Below are 19,774 nucleotides of genomic sequence, written 5' to 3'. Positions count from 1 at the left end.
ATTGTTGGTGGGAGTGGTGTTCAACCACTTTGGAAAGGAGTATGGAGGTTCCTCAAAAGATTCCACATAGGGCTGGGAAGGTGGCTCAGTGGTAGAGCGCTTGCCTTGCATGCATGAGGCCCTGGGTTTGATTCCTCAGCACCACATAAGCAAAAAGAAAAAAAGCCGGAAGTGGTGCTGTGGCTCAAGTGGTAGAGTGCTACCCTTGAGCTGAAGAGCTGAGGGACAGCGCCCAGGCCCAGAGTTCAGGCCCCACCACCGGACCCCCCCCAAAAAAATAGACTCCACATAGACCTCCCCTATGACCCAGCAATCCCACTTTTGGGGATTGATCACAATTGATCATCAACAAGGCTACACTAAAGCTACCAGCACGACTATGTTTATTGCAGCATTATTTACCATAGCTAAGATATGGGATCAACCCAGATGCCCCTCAGTAGATGAATGGATCAAGAAAATGTGGTATATATACACAATGGGATTCTATGCCTCCGTCAGAAAGAATGACATTGCCCCATTTGTTAGGAAATGGAAAGACTTGGAAAAAATCTTATTAAGTGAAGTAAGCCAGGCCCAAAGAAACCTAGGTCCCATGGTTTCCCTTATTTGCAATATCTAGTATATGTCTGAGTCAAGCAGAAAAGGTCAGATAAGTTGATGTTAGGGAAATGAACCCTAAGATATGTATTCAAATGTTTTTTTCTTTCAGGTGATTGTTTCTAACACATTTATAAGATTATTTCTTTGTTGCTTTGTATGTCCCTCCCCCATGGTATAACCCCTGCTTCACTGTATTTGAGGTTGGTATAATTTGTGGAGGGGAAGGGAAAAAACAAATCGTTTAAATAGGGATACAGGTGGATCCATTGCAACAATGAGATGCACAAGTCGTTATGTCGAAAAACGAACTTTACAACTTTGGTGGGGAGGAGAATTGAGGGGGGCAGGGGAAGGATGGGAAGGGATGGGAAGAGGAAACAAAGGAGGAGGCTACAATGCTTGATAAGAAATGTACTCATTATCTTGCCCATGTAATTGTAACCCCTCTGTACAGTATTTTCACAATAAAAAAAAAAGAATTAAATTTGTAGTTAAAAACCTTCTCAGAAGGGGCTGGGAAGATGGCTCAGTGGTAGAGCGCTTGCCTTGCATGCCTGAGGCCCTGGGTTCAATTCCTCAGCACCACATAAGCAAAAAGAAAAAAGCTGGAAGTGGTGCTGTGGCTCAAGTGGTAGAGTACTACCCTTGAGCTGAAGAGCTGAGGGACAGCGCCCAGGCCCAGAGTTCAGGCCCCACGACCGGACCCCCCCCCCAAAAAAAAACCTTCTCAGAAGAAAAATCTGAACTCAAATGATTTCACTGGAAAATTTTTTTGACACATTTAAAGAAGAAATAACAGTAAGTCAACATAGAGTCTTTTAGAAAGTAGAAGTTCAGACTCATTTCTAAAAATGCAGAGTAAGGACCAGGAGTTGGTGGCCCATATCTGTAATCCTAGCTGAGATCTGAGGATTGAGGGTCATAGCCAACCTGGACTGGAAAGTCCGTGAGACCCTATCTCCAATTAACTACCAAAAAAGCTGCATGTAGAGCTGTGGCTCAAGTAGTAGAGCACAGAGTCTTGGGCAAATATACCTTCAAGGACAGCACACAGACTGTTCAAGCCCCATGAACTGCACACAAGAATGCAGGTTAACTTGCTTGTCTTCTACAGCAATCCAAATATGGGCAAAACAATGAAAACAATGGAAAGCTCTGATAATTACCCAATGCCATAAAACAAAATAAAATTCATCTGTAAATGACAAACAGCCGGTGCCTGTCACACTTAACCATGAGGCAATTCCCTTTTTTTCTTAGCTATGTTTTGTGGTAGCTTAAAAGCTAGCAACAGTGCAGACAATGGAGAGATCAGACCTGTTTTGAGTGTCCTTAAATGTGCCATCCCCCAAGCATAGTCAGTATTTTACAGCATCTCAGAAAAAAAAAACAACTATTTCCAATAGTGTGATGCATATCTGCTTTCAATCCGGGTTTGGCTCTGCTGGCAATGGAGGAAAATGGTGGGTGAAAAATAAATACAGAGAGCTACTTGCAGGACATCATTGAAAGCAAAGGAGTGTTGGAAACAACTCAGCTGCTTAAAGCTCTGAGTTGAGTTGGGAAAGACAAGAACCTAGGCTGGAATTTAAAGGGAATTCTGGAAGACCTATATCAGCCTAGGAGACTTTGGAATCTTCTGACATATTCCTGGGAACAGAACTCGGGCATGACAAGAAAAAAGAGAAGGTACAAAACACGGCCTTACAATAGCATACAGAAAAATAAATGGAGCTTGGTGCAATTGGCTCATGCTTACAATCCTAGCTACTCAGGAAGCTGAGATCTCAAGATTGCGGTGTGAAGCCAGTCTTGGCAAGAAGGTCCATGAGATTCTTATTTCCAATTAACCACCAAAAAGCCAGAAATGGAGCTGTGGTTTAAGTGGTAAAGCATACAAAAAGCTCAGGGACATTACCCAGGCTCTGAGGTCAAACCCCAGAACCAGAAATCACTCAATCCATCCATTAATCAATAAATTAAAATAAATAAATAAATAAATGTTTTTTGTAAACCTGGAGTTTTACGGTATGCTTTCTCATAGAGATTCTCTAATAAAGACATTCAAGCCACACTCTAGTGGCTCACACTTGTAATCCTAGCTATTCAGGAGGTTCATACCTGAGGATTGTAGTTCAAAGACAGCCTGAGCAGAAAAATCTGTGTGACTTAGATCCAATTTATTACCAAAAATCCACAAGTGCAACATGTGGCTCAGGTTTTAGAGTACAGCCTTGAGAGGAAAAGCCATGCTAAAGTTCAAGGCACTGAGTACAAGTCCTAGTATCAACACACAGACAGACAGACAGACAGACACACACACACATACACACACACATACACACACACAAAATTCCAGGAAGAAACCTTTTTGTTTTTGTCTGTTGTGGGGCTTGAACTCAGGGCCTGGCCACTGTCCCTGAGCTTTTTTGCTCAAGGCTAGTGCTCTGTCACTTATAGCCACAGCACTACTTCTGGTTTTCTGGTCCTTAATTGGAGATAAGAGTCTCACAGACTTTCATGCATGGCTAGCTTTGAACTGTGATTCTCAGATCTCAGCATCTGGAGTAGGTAGGATTAAAGGTTTGAGCCACCTGCACCTGGTTTTAATGAAGTCTTTCGATCAATCGTTAACTCATAACTTAATGATACTGGCGCAGTAGTGAATCTTAAGAAACCAGGCTTAAAACTGAAAAAAAAGGGAAAAATCTAGTACAAAAGAACCCACAATTAGGACTGGTAATGTGGCTTAGTGGTAGAGTGTTGCCTAGCATGCATGAAGCTCAGCGACAGGTGCCCAGGCCGTGAGTTCAAGCACCAGGACTAGCAAAAACAAAAACAAAAACAAAAACAAAAATACACAGGTCAGGAAAATAAATAACAAGTAAAAACTTCTTTTGCTCAAGGCTAGCACTCTACTACTTGACCACTGCGCCACTTCCTGCTTTTTCTGTGTATGTGGTACTGAGGAATCAAACCCAGGGCTTCATGCATGCTAGCCAAGCACTCTACCACTAAATCACATTCCCAGCCTTTGGTGTTCATTTTTACTGAAAGCACTGATTCTTCATTTGGGCCTTCAAAAGTGTCTGGCAGTGAACTAAAACACAGTCGAACAAGTTTGGCTTCTTAGCTTTCATATTTTATCTGTCTCCTTTGTTACCTTAACCTTTGGGTTTGATTTCTGCTCAAAACTAAATATGGATGGGTTAGTCATTTAAGGAATGTTTGCTCTAAATTTACATAATATCTCTCCTAAGATACATATCTCTAAGATGAACCAAGATATTTTCAAGATAATATGGGGCATTCTGACCTTGTACTCTTGTGTGTACCAACCACCGAGTTTCACAATGTCCCAACTGCTGACCATTGAAGAGGTGTCTAAAATTCTCTAGCCATCAGTCTATTCCTAACTTGATCCCTCCATTCCCCTTTGTCTAAGGATAAAAGGAGTTTAAACTTGTGCTTTGTTTATAATGGTTTTCCTTTTTTTTTCTTTTCTTTCTTTTGTTCCTGGTCCTGGGCTTGAACTCTGTACCTGGGTGCTGTCCCTCAGCTCCTTTTTGCTCAAGGCTAGAATTTCTACCACTTGAGCCAGAGTGCCACATGTGCCTTTTCTTTTCTTTTTCTTTCTTTCCTTTTAAAAAAATTAATTGGAGGGGCTGGGAAGGTGGCTCAGTGGTAGAGCGCTTGCTTTGCATGCCTGAGGCCCTGGGTTCGATTCCTCAGCACCACATAAGCAAAAAGAAAAAAGCCGGAAGTGGCGCTGTGGCTCAAGTGGTAGAGCACTAGCCTTGAGCTGAAGAGCTGAGGGACAGTGCCCAGGCCCAGAGTTCAGGCCCCACAACCGGACCAAAAAAAAAAAAATTAATTGGAGATAAGAGTATTATGGACTTTTGTAAGACTCTTAGCTACAATTAACCACCAGAAAACCAGAAGTGGTGCTGTGGCTCAAGTGGTAGAACACTGGCCTTGAGTTAAAGAGCTCAGGGACAGTGCCCAGTCACAGAGTTCAAGCCCCATGACTGACAAAAAAAAGTCACGGACTTTCCTGCCTGCTCAGCCTCCTGAGTACCTAGGATTACAGGCATGAGCCACTGGTGCCCAACTAAGCTGGCTTTTCTTTGCAATCTTCCTGTTTTGCTGGTATTTTGAATAAATCATTTTCCTTGTCGCAACAGCTTTACTGGGATCCTTTCAAGAGGCAAGTTAGAAGAATTGGGTTCAGTAACATTAAAATATCAAAATACAAAGTTTGATGGGAAAGAGATTTGAAAAAGGAAAAATGGGTAACTCATGGGAACATGCAGAAGAAATATATATTTTCAGCACTCATTCTGATAACTAGTTTAATGCCTGGAATTGATATGAAGAACACCACAAAAATTTGAATTTCCATTGAACCATTTTTAGAAAATATTTGATGATTTCTGTGCTTATTCAGAATAGAAAACTGGGTGCTGGTGACTCATACCTTTAATCCTAGCTACTCAGGAGGCTGAGATCTGAGGACTGAGGTTGGAAGCCAGCCTAGGAAGGAAAGTCTAGGAGACTCTTATTTTATTTTTTTATTTTTATTTTTTTTTTGTCGGTCATGGGGCTTGAACTCTGGGCCTGGGTACTGTCCCTCAGCTCTTCAGCTCAAGGCGAGCTTGAGCTACAACGCCACTTCCTCTAGGAGACTCTTATCTCCAATTAACCACCAAAACTCCAGGACTGAAGCTGTGGCTCAAGTTCTAGAGTGCTAGCTTTGAGCAAAAATGTAAAGAGACAACACCCATGTCCTGAGTTCAAGCCCTATTAATACCACACATGCTTCCCCCACACAAAGAATGGAACATATCCTTTTTTTGTCAACATATTCTTTTTTTAGCTTGAACTCTGGGCCTGGGCGCTGTCCATCAGCTCTTCAGCTCCAGGCAAGTGCTTTACCTCTTGAGGTTTTTGGGTGGTTTACTTGATTTTTTTGCCCAGGCTGGCTTTGAATTGCGATCCTCAAATCTCAGCCTCCTAATTAACTAGAATTACAGGCAGGAGCCACCAGCTGGCAAACAAATCTTTATTGATTCACATGATTGTCTAGAGTCCTGGAAAGTTTTTTTTTTTTTTTTTTGTCGGTCATAGGGCTTGAACTCTGGGCCTGGGCGCTGTCCCTCAGCTCTTCAGCTCAAAGCGAGCACTCTACCACTTGAGCTACAGCGCCACTTCCGGTTTTCTGGTGGTTTACTGGAGATAGGAGTCTCACAGTCTCTCCTGCCCAGGCTGGCTTTGAACTGTGATCCTCAGATCTCAGCCTCCTGAGTAGCTAGGATTACAGGCGTGAGCCACCAGTGCCCGGCTCCTGGAAAGTTTTGAGCCAACATGGTTTGATCTTTTACATTTTTGGGAGTCACATAGCATAATGAAATTATTTTTAAAAATCAGATAAATATTAGAGTAATTGATAAATAATAGATCATTATTAGGCAGAATTTTTTTCTTTCAATTGCATATTTCTGATTACTTTTCATATCAACTTTATGGCAAAATTTAGTTTCATTGACAAAGTATTTCAAATAGCTATTTTAGAAATCTGATTATAATAGGATTCTACATGGAATAAATAATTAAGGAAATTTAATTCTAGTCCAGAACAAGAAGTATTAAGAATAACAGATATTTCTATGAGCTAGATAGTGATACACTTGAATTGGAAATCACCAAAATATCCTTCTATTCCCTAGTTATCAAACAAAACATAAACATGTTTTTTCATTTTACATTTGGTGGAAGGGAAATAACTTTTTTAAGTGGAATTATATTAGATCCTTTTACTTGCCCCTGATTGAATTTAAGATAGTTCTCTATATTCTTGTTTATGAAACAAATTCTATACATTGAAGTCTATACTATTACATACAAATTTTATTCAAATTCTATACTAAAAGTGAAAAATGAAAAATTTCTTAGTTAAATAAAACACCTTGAAATTAATCACTATTTGACCTACTTCACAAGAAATACTAAGGAGAACCCTTTTGAATAAAATAAAAAAGATTTAAGACAAAAAAAGTCCACATTGAAGAAATAAAGCACACTGTGGAATAAAACTGAATTAGTAAACACAGTATTTGGCATAAGTATACTTTGTGTTTATAAAAGTTTTCTTCCTATTGGTTTCAAAGATGAGTAGAAAATAATAATTTATGAAACTATGTTGATGGACTTATAACATAAAAATGTAATGCATATAACAAAGAAAGTGGGAGGGAACTCAAATAGAGATAAGTTTTGTATACCATTGAAATTAAATTAGTGTTAATCTGAACTAGATTGTTCTAAATTAAGAAGCTAATTTTAGGCTAGGTCTGGTGTCGTACAACTGCAACTCAGCTACTCATAAGGTGAAGATTGGGAGGACTGAATTTTGGGGCAAAATGTTTGGAACCCCGTTTCAACCAATAAGACAGGTATGGTGGTGAGCACCTGAAATTCCAGTTATGCAGGAAACATAGACAGGAGGATTGTAGTCAAAGGCCACCCCTAGGCAAATGTGACCCTATCTAAAGTATAACTAAAGTAAAATAAGTGCTGGGCTTGTCCAAATGGTAGACCACCTGAATAATAAGTGTAACATTCTGAGTTAAAACCCTAATACTGAGTTCAAACCCTAAAATATATATATATATATATAATTTTTAATTATAATACCCATGACTACCAAAATAACCAAAAAATCAAAATAAAACAAAGAAATTAAAACTCATACTAGAAAATATAAAAAATATATAGAAAGGAAGGCAGAAATCAAGAAAGAGAACAAAGTCAAATGACATATGAAAACCCAAAAGCATAACAACAACAAACATATTCTACCTTATTTATTTTAAATTATATTACATAGAAATGGTTTTTAGAGCCCAAGTAGAGATAGAGATTGATAGAATAGGTTTCTTTTTTAAAAAATGGGCTAACTATATAATATCCCTCATTAAGAATGATTAGATTAAAAAACACAAATCTGGCCAGGTGCTGGTGGCTCATACTTTTAATCCTAGCTATTCAGGAGGCTGAGATCTGAGGATCTCAGTTTGAAGCCAGTCTGGGCAGGAAAGTCCTTGAGACTATCTCCAATTAACCAGCAAAAAGCTAGAAGTGGAGCTGTGGCTCAAAGTGGTACTGTGATAGCCTTGAGCACAAAAGCTCAGGGACAGAGAGAGCCCAAGCTCTGGGGGCTGGGAATATGGCTTAGTGGTAGAGTGCTTGCCTAGCATGCATGAAGCCCTGGGTTGGATTCCTCAGTACCGCATAAACAGAAAGAGTCAGAAGTGGCGCTGTGGCTCATATTGTAGAGTAGCCTTGAGCAAAAAAGAAGCTCAGGGACAGTGCCCAGGCCCTGAGTTCAAGTCTTAGGACAGACAAAAAAAAGAATGGAAAACAGTATAGTGTATAAGCAGTAAATGAAAGAGAGGTGGGCTCGGTACCAGTGGCTCATGCCTATAATCTTAACTACTCAGGACTCTGAGACGTAATAATCGAGGTTCTAAGACACTCTGAACATACACATCTGAGAGACTGTTTTTTGTTTTTTTTTTTTGGTCGGTCGTGGGGCTGGAAATCTGGGCCTGGGGGTTGTCCCTCAGCTCTTCAACTTAAGGCAAGCGCTCTACCACTTGAGCCACAGTGCCACTTCCAGCCTTTTCTGCTTATGTGGTGCTGAGGAATCGAACCTAGGGCCTCATTTATGCAAGGCAAGCACACTACCACTGAGCCACCTTCCAGCCCTCTGAGAGACTCTTACTTCTAATTGTCCAGCAAATAGCTAGAAGTGGAGGTCTAGCCTTGAGCAAAAGAGCTACGAAAGAGTAGGAGGCTCTGGGGGCTGAGAAGGTGGCTCAGTGGTAGAGCGCTTGCCTTGCATGCCTGAGGCCCTGGGTTTGATTCCTCAGCACCACATAAGCAAAAAGAAAAAAGCCGGAAGTGGCACTGTGGCTCAAGTGGTAGAGCGCTAGCCTTGAGTTAAAGAGCTGAGGGACAGCGCCCAGGCCCAGAGTTCAGGCCCCATGACCGGACCCAAAAAATAAAAATAAAAAACAAGAGTAGGAGGCTCTGAGTTAAACCCCCAGCATCATCATGAAATAAATAAAAGTAAGGTAGATTGCCTATAATAATATCAGAAACACACAATAATATCAAGACTGCAAGCACTTATAAATACAGGCAACTAACAACTGAGTTCCGAAATATGTGAAGTAAAAATTAACAGAACTGAATGGAGCAACATATTAATTCAACAATCGTTGGAGACTACCATAATCTACTTCTTTTGCCAGTTCTGGGGCTTGACCTCTGAGTCTGGGCACTGTCTTTGAGCTTCTGCTCAAGGCTAGTGGTCTACCACTTGAGCCACAGTACCACTTCCATCTTTTTCGGAGTAATTTATTGCCTAGGCTGCCTTCAAACTGCTATCCTGAGATCTCAGCATCCTGAATGATCTGAGTAGCTAGAATTATAGGCATGAGCCAATGGCACCTGGCTTTATAAGGTACTTTCAATGACTGAAAAAAAAACCTATGTTGGTGAACAGAAAACATAAATAAAAACAAGCCTTTTGGTTGGGTTAGGGATATATCTCAGTGGTAAGGCCTAGGATGGGCAATGCCTTGAGTTCCAGCCCCAGTATCACCAAAACAAAACAAAAAAATTTTCTAAGTTCTTTTTTTTGGGGGGGGGGGGTCAGGTCATGGGGACTGAACTCTGGGCCTGGGCGCTGTCCCTCAGCTCTTCAGCTCAAGGCGAGCGCTCTACCACTTGAGCTACAGCGCCACTTTTGGCTTTTTTCTTTTTGTTTATGTGGTGCTGAGGAATTGAACCCAGGGCCTCAGGCATGCAAGGCAAGCGCTCTACCACTGAGCCACCCCAAAATTTTCTAAGTTCTATAGCCTGTGATCCCATTACTCAGGAGACTGAGACATGAGGATCACTTGAGCACAAGAGTTTTAAGGCCAGACTAGAAAACATAGAAAGGCTTTATTTAAAAATAAATAAACAAGCCATTTGGGGACCACACATAATACAATGAAATATAACATTAGATTGAAGATCTTAGGAATTCAATTAAATCCTCACAGTTTCTTTCAATTCAAATATACCCTTATCTCTGACTTTAGGAAGATCAAAGTACAGGTTTTTGGTTTGCTGAGACAAGGTCCCCCTGTGTAACTCAGGCTAGCCTTGAACTTGCCACACATCTGCTGCAGCCTCCTCAATGAAGAGAATGCAGGAGTAAACTACCACATATGACTAGCTTGTATTTTTTTTTTGTTGGTTGTGGGGCTTGAACTCTGGACCTGGGCACTGTCCCTGAGCTCTTCAGCTCAAGGCTAGCACTCTAACATTTGAGCCACAGTGCCACTGGATCCAATGTTATCTTCCTTGCTTAAAGTTAGTTGATGAAGCTGGGCACCTGTGGCTCATGCCTGTAATCCTAGCTACTCAGGAGACTGAGATCTGAGGATCATGTTCAAAGCCAGCCCAAGGAGGAAAGTCTGTGAGACTCTTATCTCCAATAAACCACTAGAAAACCGGAAGTGGCGCTCAAGCGGTAGAGTGCTCGCCTTGAGCTGAAGAACTGAGGGATAGTGCCCAAGCCCAGAGTTCAAGCTCCATGACAGACCAAAAATAAAAAAAGTTAGTTGATGAGCTATTTAAATTCTACCTGCACTCTTAATTCTCCTTTTCTATATAACTGTTCTACATATTTGCTCTTTAAGGAGCCATTACATTGCCCACTACAAGTTTTATTGAGATTTCACATATGTCTTAGAGTGTACCCTCAACCTAACCTGATTGAATATGGAACCAAAGAAATTTAACCTATTTTTTTTTTTTTTGTCCCTGAGATCTTCAGCTCAAGGTGAGCATTACCATTTGAGCCACAGTGCCACTTCTAGTTTTCTGGCCGTTAATTGGAGATAAAAGTCTCATGGGCTTTCCTGCCTGGGCTGGCTTTGAACTTTGATCCTCAGATCTCAGCCTCCTAAGTAGCTGGGATTACAGGCAAGAGAAATTAACTAAGTATATACTGACCCTTCCCTTTTCCAAGTAACATACTTTTAGCCAGTACTGGGGTTTGATCTCAGGACCTTGCACTTATTTGACTTGCTTGATCAATTAGTGCTTTACCAGTTGAGCCCTGCCTCCAACCCAGCTTTTTGCTGGTTATTTTGGAAATAAAGTCTCTTAGATTTTTATGCCCAGGCTAGCTTCAAACTATAATCTTCCAAATGTCAGCCTCATGAATACCTAAAATTATAGGTATAAGACACTTTACCCAGCTACTAATATTCTCTCTCTCTCTCTCTTTCTTTCTTTTTTTCCTTCATTTCTTTCTTTGCTTCTTTCTTTCTATGCGGTACTGAGGAATCAAACCCAGGGTTTCACGCATGCTAGGCAAGCATTCTACTACTAAGCTACATTTCCAGCCCCTACTAATATTCCTATAGATAATACCAATGACCTCTTTTTTTCAGATAGCAAGAGAATATTTGATGTGTGTGGCATTAAGAATCAAATCAGTGGCTTTATGCATGTAAAACAAGCATTCTACCACTGAACCTCACCTCAATATTTTAAAGTTTATCTTTGTTATCAGTATACTCTCAATGTTAGAACAGCAATTGTCACTGACTGGTAAGATTTCCAAAACAATTCTGGGAAATTATATTGGTCTTCTAGTTTACCCAATGAAAAGATAAAACAAATTCAGCTGTTCTCCAAAAATCAATCTGTTATTTTCATTGTTATTTCATAAAACAACACTTATCATCAAAAGAATAGAAAAAACATTTTAGAACAATGTGTACTACTTTAAATCACTTTAGTCTAACAAAAACCAAATTATATTATCATTGTATTTCTAATTTTGCTAATCTTTGCCTAATGAATTTTTAGACAAAGTCTGTACTGCAGTTTAGGCTGGCCCTGAATTTGTGATCCCCCTGACTCCAGGTCTCCAGTTCAGAGGCATGTCCCTGGCTCTGACAGATTTTTGTTTTGTTTTGTTTTGGGTCCGGCCGTGGGGCCTGAACTCTGGGCCTGGGCGCTGTCCCTCAGCTCTTCAGCTCAAGGCTAGCACTCTACCATTTGAGCCACAGCGCCACTTCCGGCTTTTTTTTCTGCTTATGTGGTGCTGAGGAATCGAACCCAGGGCCTCAGGCATGCAAGGCAAGCGCTCTACCACTGAGCCATCTTCCCAGCTCTGATAGATTTTTAAAAAGTTACTTTTATGATTGAGTTACCTTTTGTAACCATGCTATTGTCCGTATGTGTCAAGGACTGGGGACGGCTGCGAAGTTTACTTTTGAAAGATCTTGGCCGACGTGGTGATGTAGGTGGCAAAGGAATCTCTGAAGACTGGGCTTTGTTATCTTTAATGGATCGCAGGCGTTCATAGAGCTCCTGCAGCTCTTTATTCTGCTGTGTTTGCAGATTTACCACCTCCTGAATGTGTCTGGATGAAAAATTATACAAAAAACATTTCAATGACCATGGTCTTATAATGTTGAATCTAGAAACTATGCTAGTACAAGACAGTTTAACAAGAAACTGAGACTAAGAAAAGTGAAATTATAGAATATTTTCACAATTTTAGAATCAGAAATACCTTCCTAAGCAAGACATTAAACAAAGCAGTCATAGAAATATATGAACAAACTAATAAGGACAAATCTCTAAAATTTCAATATAGTGACACATACAACTATAGCATATTTTTTTTGCCAGTCCTGGGCTTGAATTCTGGGCCTTGGTGCTGTCCCTCAACTCTAGCTCAAGGCTAGTGCTCTACCACTTGAGCCACAGCACCACTTCCATTTTCTGAGTGGTTTATTGGAGATAAGAGTCTCACAGACTTTCTGGAGATAAGAGTCTCACAGACTTTCTTGCCCAGGCTGGCTTTGAACTACGATCCTCAGATCTCAGCCTCCTGAGTAACTAGGATTATGGGTGTAAACCACCAGTGACTGGCAGAAAGCAAATATTTTCAAGATATTGCAATGAGCTAAGGAAGTTTCAAGTGGTATAGTGCTGGCCTTGAGTGAAAAAGCCAAGCAAAGTAGCTCTGAGTTCAAGCTTGGGTCCATTGTGTAAGTTTATGACTTTGTGTGTAAACACACCTATGCAAAGGGTTAATAAGGTCATAAAACTCAATAAGAAATTAAGAAACAACATAAAAAATGGGCAATGCCAGTCCAGCAGGAAAGTCTGTGAGACTTTTTTTTATTGATACTAGGACTTGATTTACCTGATTGTTTTTGTTTTTGTTTGTTTTTTGTTTAGTTCATGGGGCTTGAACTAGGGTCTGGGCACTGTCTCTAAGCTCCTTTTGATCAAGGCCAGCATTCTATCACTTGTGCTACAGTACTACTACTGTTTTTTTTTTCTTCTGTGATTATTCAGATATAAGAGTCTCACAGACTTTCCTGCCTGGGCTGGCTTTGAACCATGATCCTCAGATCTCAGCATCCTGAGTAGCTAGGATTACAGGTATAAGCCACCAGTGCCCAGTCTATGAGACTCTTATCAGCAATTAAACACCAAAAAGACAGAAGTGGAGTTGTAGCTCAAGTGGTAGAACACCACCTATGAGCAGAAAGCTAAGAAACAGTGCTTAGGGGCCCTGAGTTCAAGCCCCAAACCAATACACACACATACAAAGCAAAGAATCTGAAAAGGTAATTCCAAAGAAGAAAAAATGCAAAATTTAAATAGTAACAAATATAAGATGATGCATAATCTCAAAATTAAGCAGATGAACAAAATTAAAGAACTTGAGGGGGGACACCATACTTGACAATACTTTTGCCTCAGGTTTCCCAAATGGCTGGTATGTGCTACCATACCCAACTAATAAAACTAAAAAAATAAATTCAATTTATTAGCATAAAATGAAAATCTTGGTAATATCCATTCAAGGACTATTAAGATGTGGGTAAATAAGCCCCCTTGCATATTTACTTGGAGTATAAAGTGGTACAGCTACAATGTGTTATTACAATGTTAACTATCAATTCAACTCAGCAATTGCACTTGTATATACCCTACAGAAGTAATCATATAAAGATGTAAAATTAGGAAAATGTTTAATTTAGTTTTGTCTTAAAAGCAAATTATGGGGAAGTGGCTCGGTGGCTCAAATGGTAGAGTGCTTGCCGTGATGTGAAGAACTGAAGTGACAGCACCTAGACCCAAAGTTCAAGCCCCATGACTGAACCCCCCCTACCAAAAAAAGCAAATTATGGGGGAAATTTAAATGTCTATGGAGAGAATAAATACTGAAATAGCATGCAGACACTATTTTATCCAAATTTCTTTTTTTTTTTTTTTTAAATTTTAGTTAGTCCTGGGGCCTAAACTCAGGGCCTGGGCACTATCCTTGAACTTCTTTTGCTCAAGGCCACCACTTTACCACTTGAGCCACAGAGCCACTTCTGCCCTTTTCTGTTTATGTGGTACTGAGGAATTGAACCCAGGGCTTCATGCATGCTACGCAAGCACTCTACCACTAAGCCACATTCCCAGCCCTTATCCAAATTTCTATAGGCAACAATGTTTAAAAAAAGTCAGGAACTAGAGGGCATGGTTCAAGCTGTAGAGCACCAGTTGCAAATGAAAAAAATTGTAAAATAACATGTATATGATAAACCTGCTTTTGTAAAACACAAAAATACGTGTTTATAACCATCTGGCACCAAGAAATACACCAAATGGTTCCCAGAAATTTCCTCTAAGAGGTAAGACACTATTTTGATTGCTTTTTCTCTACTATTTGAGTATGTTTCCATGCATCAATTTTGGTGTGACTCCTCACTACTAGAGTTTATTCAAGATAAAAATTCAGCTCACTTTTGTGGTTCTATAGGATTCTAGGCCTTGAAAACACCATCCTGGTGTCTAAAAGTTACTATCAAAAGAACATTGAAGCTGGGAGCTTGTGGCTCACATATGTAATCTTAACTACTTAGGAGGCTGAGATCTGTAGATCAAGATTCGAAGCCAGTCTAGGTAGGAAATTCCAAGAGATTCTGATCTCCAATTAACCACCAAAATGTTGGGAGTGGAGGTGTAACTCAAGTATTATAGTGCTAGCCCTAAGCATAAAAGCTAAGGGATAACATCCAGGCCCTGAGTTCAAATCCTAGTACTGTCACAAAATAGATTTTTTGTGGCATTATTGGGGCTTGAACTCAGGACGTTGTACTCTCCCACGTGAGTTAAGCCTTCAGCTCTTTTCACATTCTTTTTCTTTTTTTTTTTTTTTTTGGGGTCCGGTCGTGGGGCTTGAACTCTGGGCCTGGGCCCTGTCCCTCAGCTCTTCAGCTCAAGGCTAGCACTCTACCACTCAAGCCACAGCGCCACTTCTGGCTTTTTTCTTTTTGTTTATGTGGTGCTGAGGAATTGAACCCAGGGCCTCCGGCTTGCAAGGCAAGCACTCTCCCACTGAGCCACCTTCCCAGCCCTTCACATTATTTTTCAAGCAGGGTCTTATATTTGTGTCCAAGATGACCTGGATCATGGTCCTATTTATGTTTCTCATACAGCTGGGATGACAGGCATATGCCACCATGAACAAAATTTTATTTAGGATGAAGGTCCAGTAATGTTTTTGACCAAGCTGGCCTTGAACCATGATCCTCTTGATGTCAGCCTCCTGAGTAGCTAGATAGATCTAGGCATAGGCCACCACACTTGGGAAGAGTATATTTTTTGGGTATTGGTCCTAGGGCGTGAACTCAGAGCCCAAGTGCTATCCCTGAGCTGCTTTTACTCAAGGCTAGCACTCTACCACTTGAACCACAGTGTCACTTCCAGCTTTTTCTGTTTATGTGGTACTGAGGAATTGAACCCAGGGTTTCATGCATGCTAAGCAAGGCCTCTACCATTAAGCTACAGTCCTAGACCTCTGAACATTTTTTATTTTTTTTTGGTTGGTCGTGGGGCTTCATCTCTGGGCTTGAGCAGTCCCTAAGCTCTTCAACTCAATGCTAGCCCTCTACCACTTGAGCCACAGTGCCACTTCCGGTTTTCTGGTGGTTAATTGGAGATAAGAGTCTCATGGACTTTCCTGCCTGGGTTGGCTTTGAACCACAATCCTCAGATCTCAGCCTCCTGAGAAGCTAGGATTGCAGGTGTGAGCCACTGGTGCCCAGCCCTCTGAGCTTTTTTACTCAAGTCTAACTCTCTACTACTTGAGCCACACAGCTCCTTCCCATCTTTTTTGGTGATTCATTGCAGTAAGAGTCTCATGGATTTTCCTGCCTGTGCTGGCTTTGAACCATGATTCTCAGATGTCTGCCTCTTGAGTAGCTAGGATTACAGGCCTGAGCCATTGATGCCCAGGAATAGAATATTGTTTTAATTGTTATTATAAAGGTGATGTATAGAGGGGTTGCAGTTACATAAGTCAGGTAATGACTTTTTTTGAACAATGTTACTCCTTCCCTTGCAATAGAATATTCTTAAATACCCCTCCAGGTCTTGGTTTCTATGAGGTTATGAGAGAGAATTCAGGTCTCAAATTCAAAATCAAGTGCTCATACCCATTACTGACGACTACAAAAGCTAACAGCCTTTTGGGACTGGTTTAAAATATGTATTAAGGGGCTGGGAAGGTGGTTCAGTGGTAGAGTGCTTGCCTTGCATGCATGAGACCCTGGGTTTGATTCCTCAGCACCACATAAGCAGAAAAAGCATGAAGTGGTGCTGTGGCCCAAGTGGTAGAGCACTAAGCCTTGAGCTGAAGAGCTGAGAGACAGTGTCTAGGCCCAGAGTTCAGGCCCCACAATTAACAAAAAAAAAATTAAGTCCTAACACTGAGGCAGTACAATCACAAGTTTGAAGCCCACCTAGGCTACATGATAAGACTGGGTTGCAAAAAAATATTAACTACTCAGGAGGCTGAGATCTGAGGATCATGGTTTGAATCCAGCCCAGGCAGGAACAGTCTATGAGACTCTTATCTCCATTTTAACCACCCAAAGCCAGAAGTAGAGCTGTGGTTCATGTGGTAGAGTGCTAGCATTGAGGAAAAGATTAAGAAAAGCACAGAACAGTGCCTAGACTCTGAGTTTAAGCCTCAAGACTGGCACAAAAATGACTAAATACAAAATACCACTCTATGTGACAAAATATATTGGTAAAGTAATATAAAATGTAGTCAAGGGAAACACTATAGAGCTGCAAAATAGAACAATGGGGCTCTTGAGCCTGCTAGCTTGATCCTATAATTTCCCTTGATGATATATTTCATTTTCACTTTTTCTTTCTCTCTCTTTCTTAGTGATAAAATAAGTATATAGTATGTTACTATTTATAGGGGAACAAATAACATACACATGTATTTGTAATACATAGACTTTTGTGAATATACTAGAAACAGTATTATTTGCTTCTACTAAACTGTGGGGTACAGGTTCAGTGGCAGGAAGGAGGCTAAACTCCTAATCTTTTTGTATCTTTTGAATTTGAGCCATGTTAATAGGATTAGAGAATTCAACTTAACACCAAGTTCTTAAAAATTTGACTAAATACAAAATACTACTCTGCATGCCAAAATATATGACTACAGTATCCTTAGACAAGGTTAATAAACTTCACCAGCAAAAATATTGACTAGCTGAAACTCAGATGAATGCTTGCCTTTTTTTTTTTTTTAACTAAATAGTACTCTTTTTTTTTTTTTTGCTTTTTTTTGCTTATGTGGTACTGAGGAATCGAACCCAGGGCCTCATGCATGCAAGGCAAGCACTCTACCACTGAGCCACCTTCCTAGCCCCACTTTTTTTTTTTTTTTTGCTTTCTAAATAGTACTCTTAATTGAAAAAAAAAAACTTAGTTGGTTGCCAGTGGATAGCCTGGCTCCAGTGCCTCACAACTGTGATCCTAGTTACTCAGGAGGCTAAGACCTGAAGATAGTAGTTTGAAAGCAAGAAAGTCTGGGAGACTCTCTTATCTAATTAACTATCAAAACAGCCAGAAATGCTGCTGTGGCTAAAGTGGTAGAGCTAGCCTTGAGCAAAAAAAGCTCTGGGATAGCACCCAGACCCTGAATTCAATCCCCAGTACCAACACACACAAAAAAACAGTTGGTCTCATTCACCAAATAACAAGCTTGATCTTATAAGGGTCTTACCTTTTCTTAAAGATGAACCACTAACTGACTATATGAATTAGATGTTTACTTATTACATTGCATTACAAGGGGGCTAGGAATGTGGCATATTGGTAGAGTGCTTGGCTAGCATGCATGAAGCCCTGGGTTCAGTTCCTCAGTACCACATACACAGAAAAAGCCAGAAGTGGTAGGGTTCTAGCCTTGAGCAAAAATAAGTCAGGGACAGGGCCCAGGCCCTGAAGGCAAAAAAAAAAAAAATGCATACTGAGAATAGTTATAAAATCTTAATCTAAAAGTTCTAAAGGACTAGGATAGTGTCCAGACCCTGAGTTCAAGCCTCATGACCAACAAGGAAAAACACCAACATACTAGTAAATAATCAAGTATAATTAGTCTTCAAATTACAAATATATATATTAAAAAAATTTTTTGGGTCTGGTCGTGGGGCCTGAACTCTGGGCCTGGACGCCGTCCCTCAGCTCTTAACCTCAAGGCTAGTGCTCTACCACTTGAACCACAGCGCCACTTCTGGCTTTTTTTTTTCCTGTTTATGTGGTGCTAAGGAATCGAACCCAGGGGCTCATGCATGCAAGGCAAGCGCTCTACCACTGAGCCACCTTCCAGCCCTACAAAAATATTTTATACGTAAGGATTTTAAAATTCACAAATGTGAGACATTAACATTGTGGGTTGTTTTCTTTTTTCTTTTTTGTTTTTTTTTTGGTGGGTGGTTTTCAATCATTAGAAACTTTTTTAATCATTAAAATATCAGCTATCAAGCATTATGTTCTATTATACAACTAGATTTGTGACAGAAGAGAAAGAGTCCTTACTTTTCTCGTAATTTTTGAAGCTCCACTTTCAAGTCCTCATCCTCAATTTCTGACTCATCATCACTGCTCATCGGGGATGATGGTGAATAGAAGAGTGAACTCTGTGTCTGAACATAAGTTTGGTCTTCATGGAGTGGTAAACACTGACTACTCTCTGAACTGGTTTTTGCCACTGATTTTCTATTGCCACCAAGAGTGGCTAAAAATTCACTATTAGAATGACACTGTTTCCCAGCAGTCAGGACCTCTTTTTCTATATGCAAAAGTTCAGATTCAGACTGCAGGTTGCTTCCTGTGCCTGATGTTTCTTCCAATTCCTTTGCTGAGGTCATTGTAGATACATTGGTCTCACAAGCTGTGCTGAAAGATAACAAGTTGTCACCTTGCTTGGGAATTCCTTTATCTTCTTTAAAAGTTTCATGAAGTGTTTGTAACCTCTGAGAAGAAAGTAAAGTTTGAGGATTGTGCGTGGCAGGTTCTACTTCTACCAACTGAGCTTTTGCAGCTTCAGTAAAGACTAGGGCTTCTTCATTAGATTGGTTTGTCATTTCCTTTAATGCTGGTCTGTGCTTTATTCCAAAAGATGTCACTTTTACTGGTTGCTGCTGAGGAACTGTAATCACCTGCGATATAAAAAGGTAAAAAGTGTCTGGCTCTACAGCAAACCTCAATGAAGAAATTCAACATCAATACACAGCATAGACAAGTGGATGTTAGGTTGTGCTGATATTCCCAAAACATAGATTCAGTCTTTTAATTGGGTCCTTTGGATGAAAAGAGTTGGCACCATACTGCTCAAATAAAATCTCATAATCAAAGTTGTGTCAAATAAAATCCCATCATTCAAATTGTAGAGATTATAAAAGACAAGAAATAAGATTGATTAAAAAGATGACCCAAGTGCCCATCAAAAACATGATGATTCATTTCAGTGCTCTCGTGAAGTCACTTAAATCCTCCTCTTCTTTAGACTCATCTTTACTGATGGCCTCCAAAGATGAGGGGATATGTGGCAAGGTAAACAAATTAAATATGAAAGGATCTATAGTTATCATCATCTCCAGATCAACCTACAAATAAATGATACTACTTTATGTTTTTAACAGTGCCAGGGATGGAACCCAGGGCCTCATGGATAATAGTCAAGTACTCTTCTACTGAGTTACATGTCTGACATTGATGT

The 19,774-nt window shown here is 40.2% G+C and overlaps 1 protein-coding gene across 4 annotated transcripts in view; it reads right to left on the bottom strand.

Moving 5' to 3' along the window:
* Wnk3 (WNK lysine deficient protein kinase 3) overlaps positions 1-19,774 on the bottom strand; it is a 109,051-nt gene that overhangs the window by 11,503 nt on the left and 77,774 nt on the right. For all 4 annotated transcript variants that reach the window (XM_042684874.1, XM_042684876.1, XM_042684875.1 and 1 more), the window contains exons 19-20: positions 18,592-19,214; positions 11,886-12,097 (exon numbers count right to left, since the gene is read on the bottom strand). In XM_042684874.1, the coding sequence (XP_042540808.1) occupies positions 11,886-12,097; positions 18,592-19,214 (835 nt within the window). The remainder of the gene's footprint in view (positions 1-11,885; positions 12,098-18,591; positions 19,215-19,774) is intronic.

This window comes from Dipodomys spectabilis, unplaced genomic scaffold (assembly GCF_019054845.1).
Source record: "Dipodomys spectabilis isolate Male_0828 unplaced genomic scaffold, ASM1905484v1 ptg000091l, whole genome shotgun sequence".
Classification (NCBI taxonomy): domain Eukaryota; kingdom Metazoa; phylum Chordata; class Mammalia; order Rodentia; family Heteromyidae; genus Dipodomys; species Dipodomys spectabilis.
Note: the sequence above shows the minus strand (reverse complement) of the source record. Positions and strands in the feature narration are given on the sequence as shown.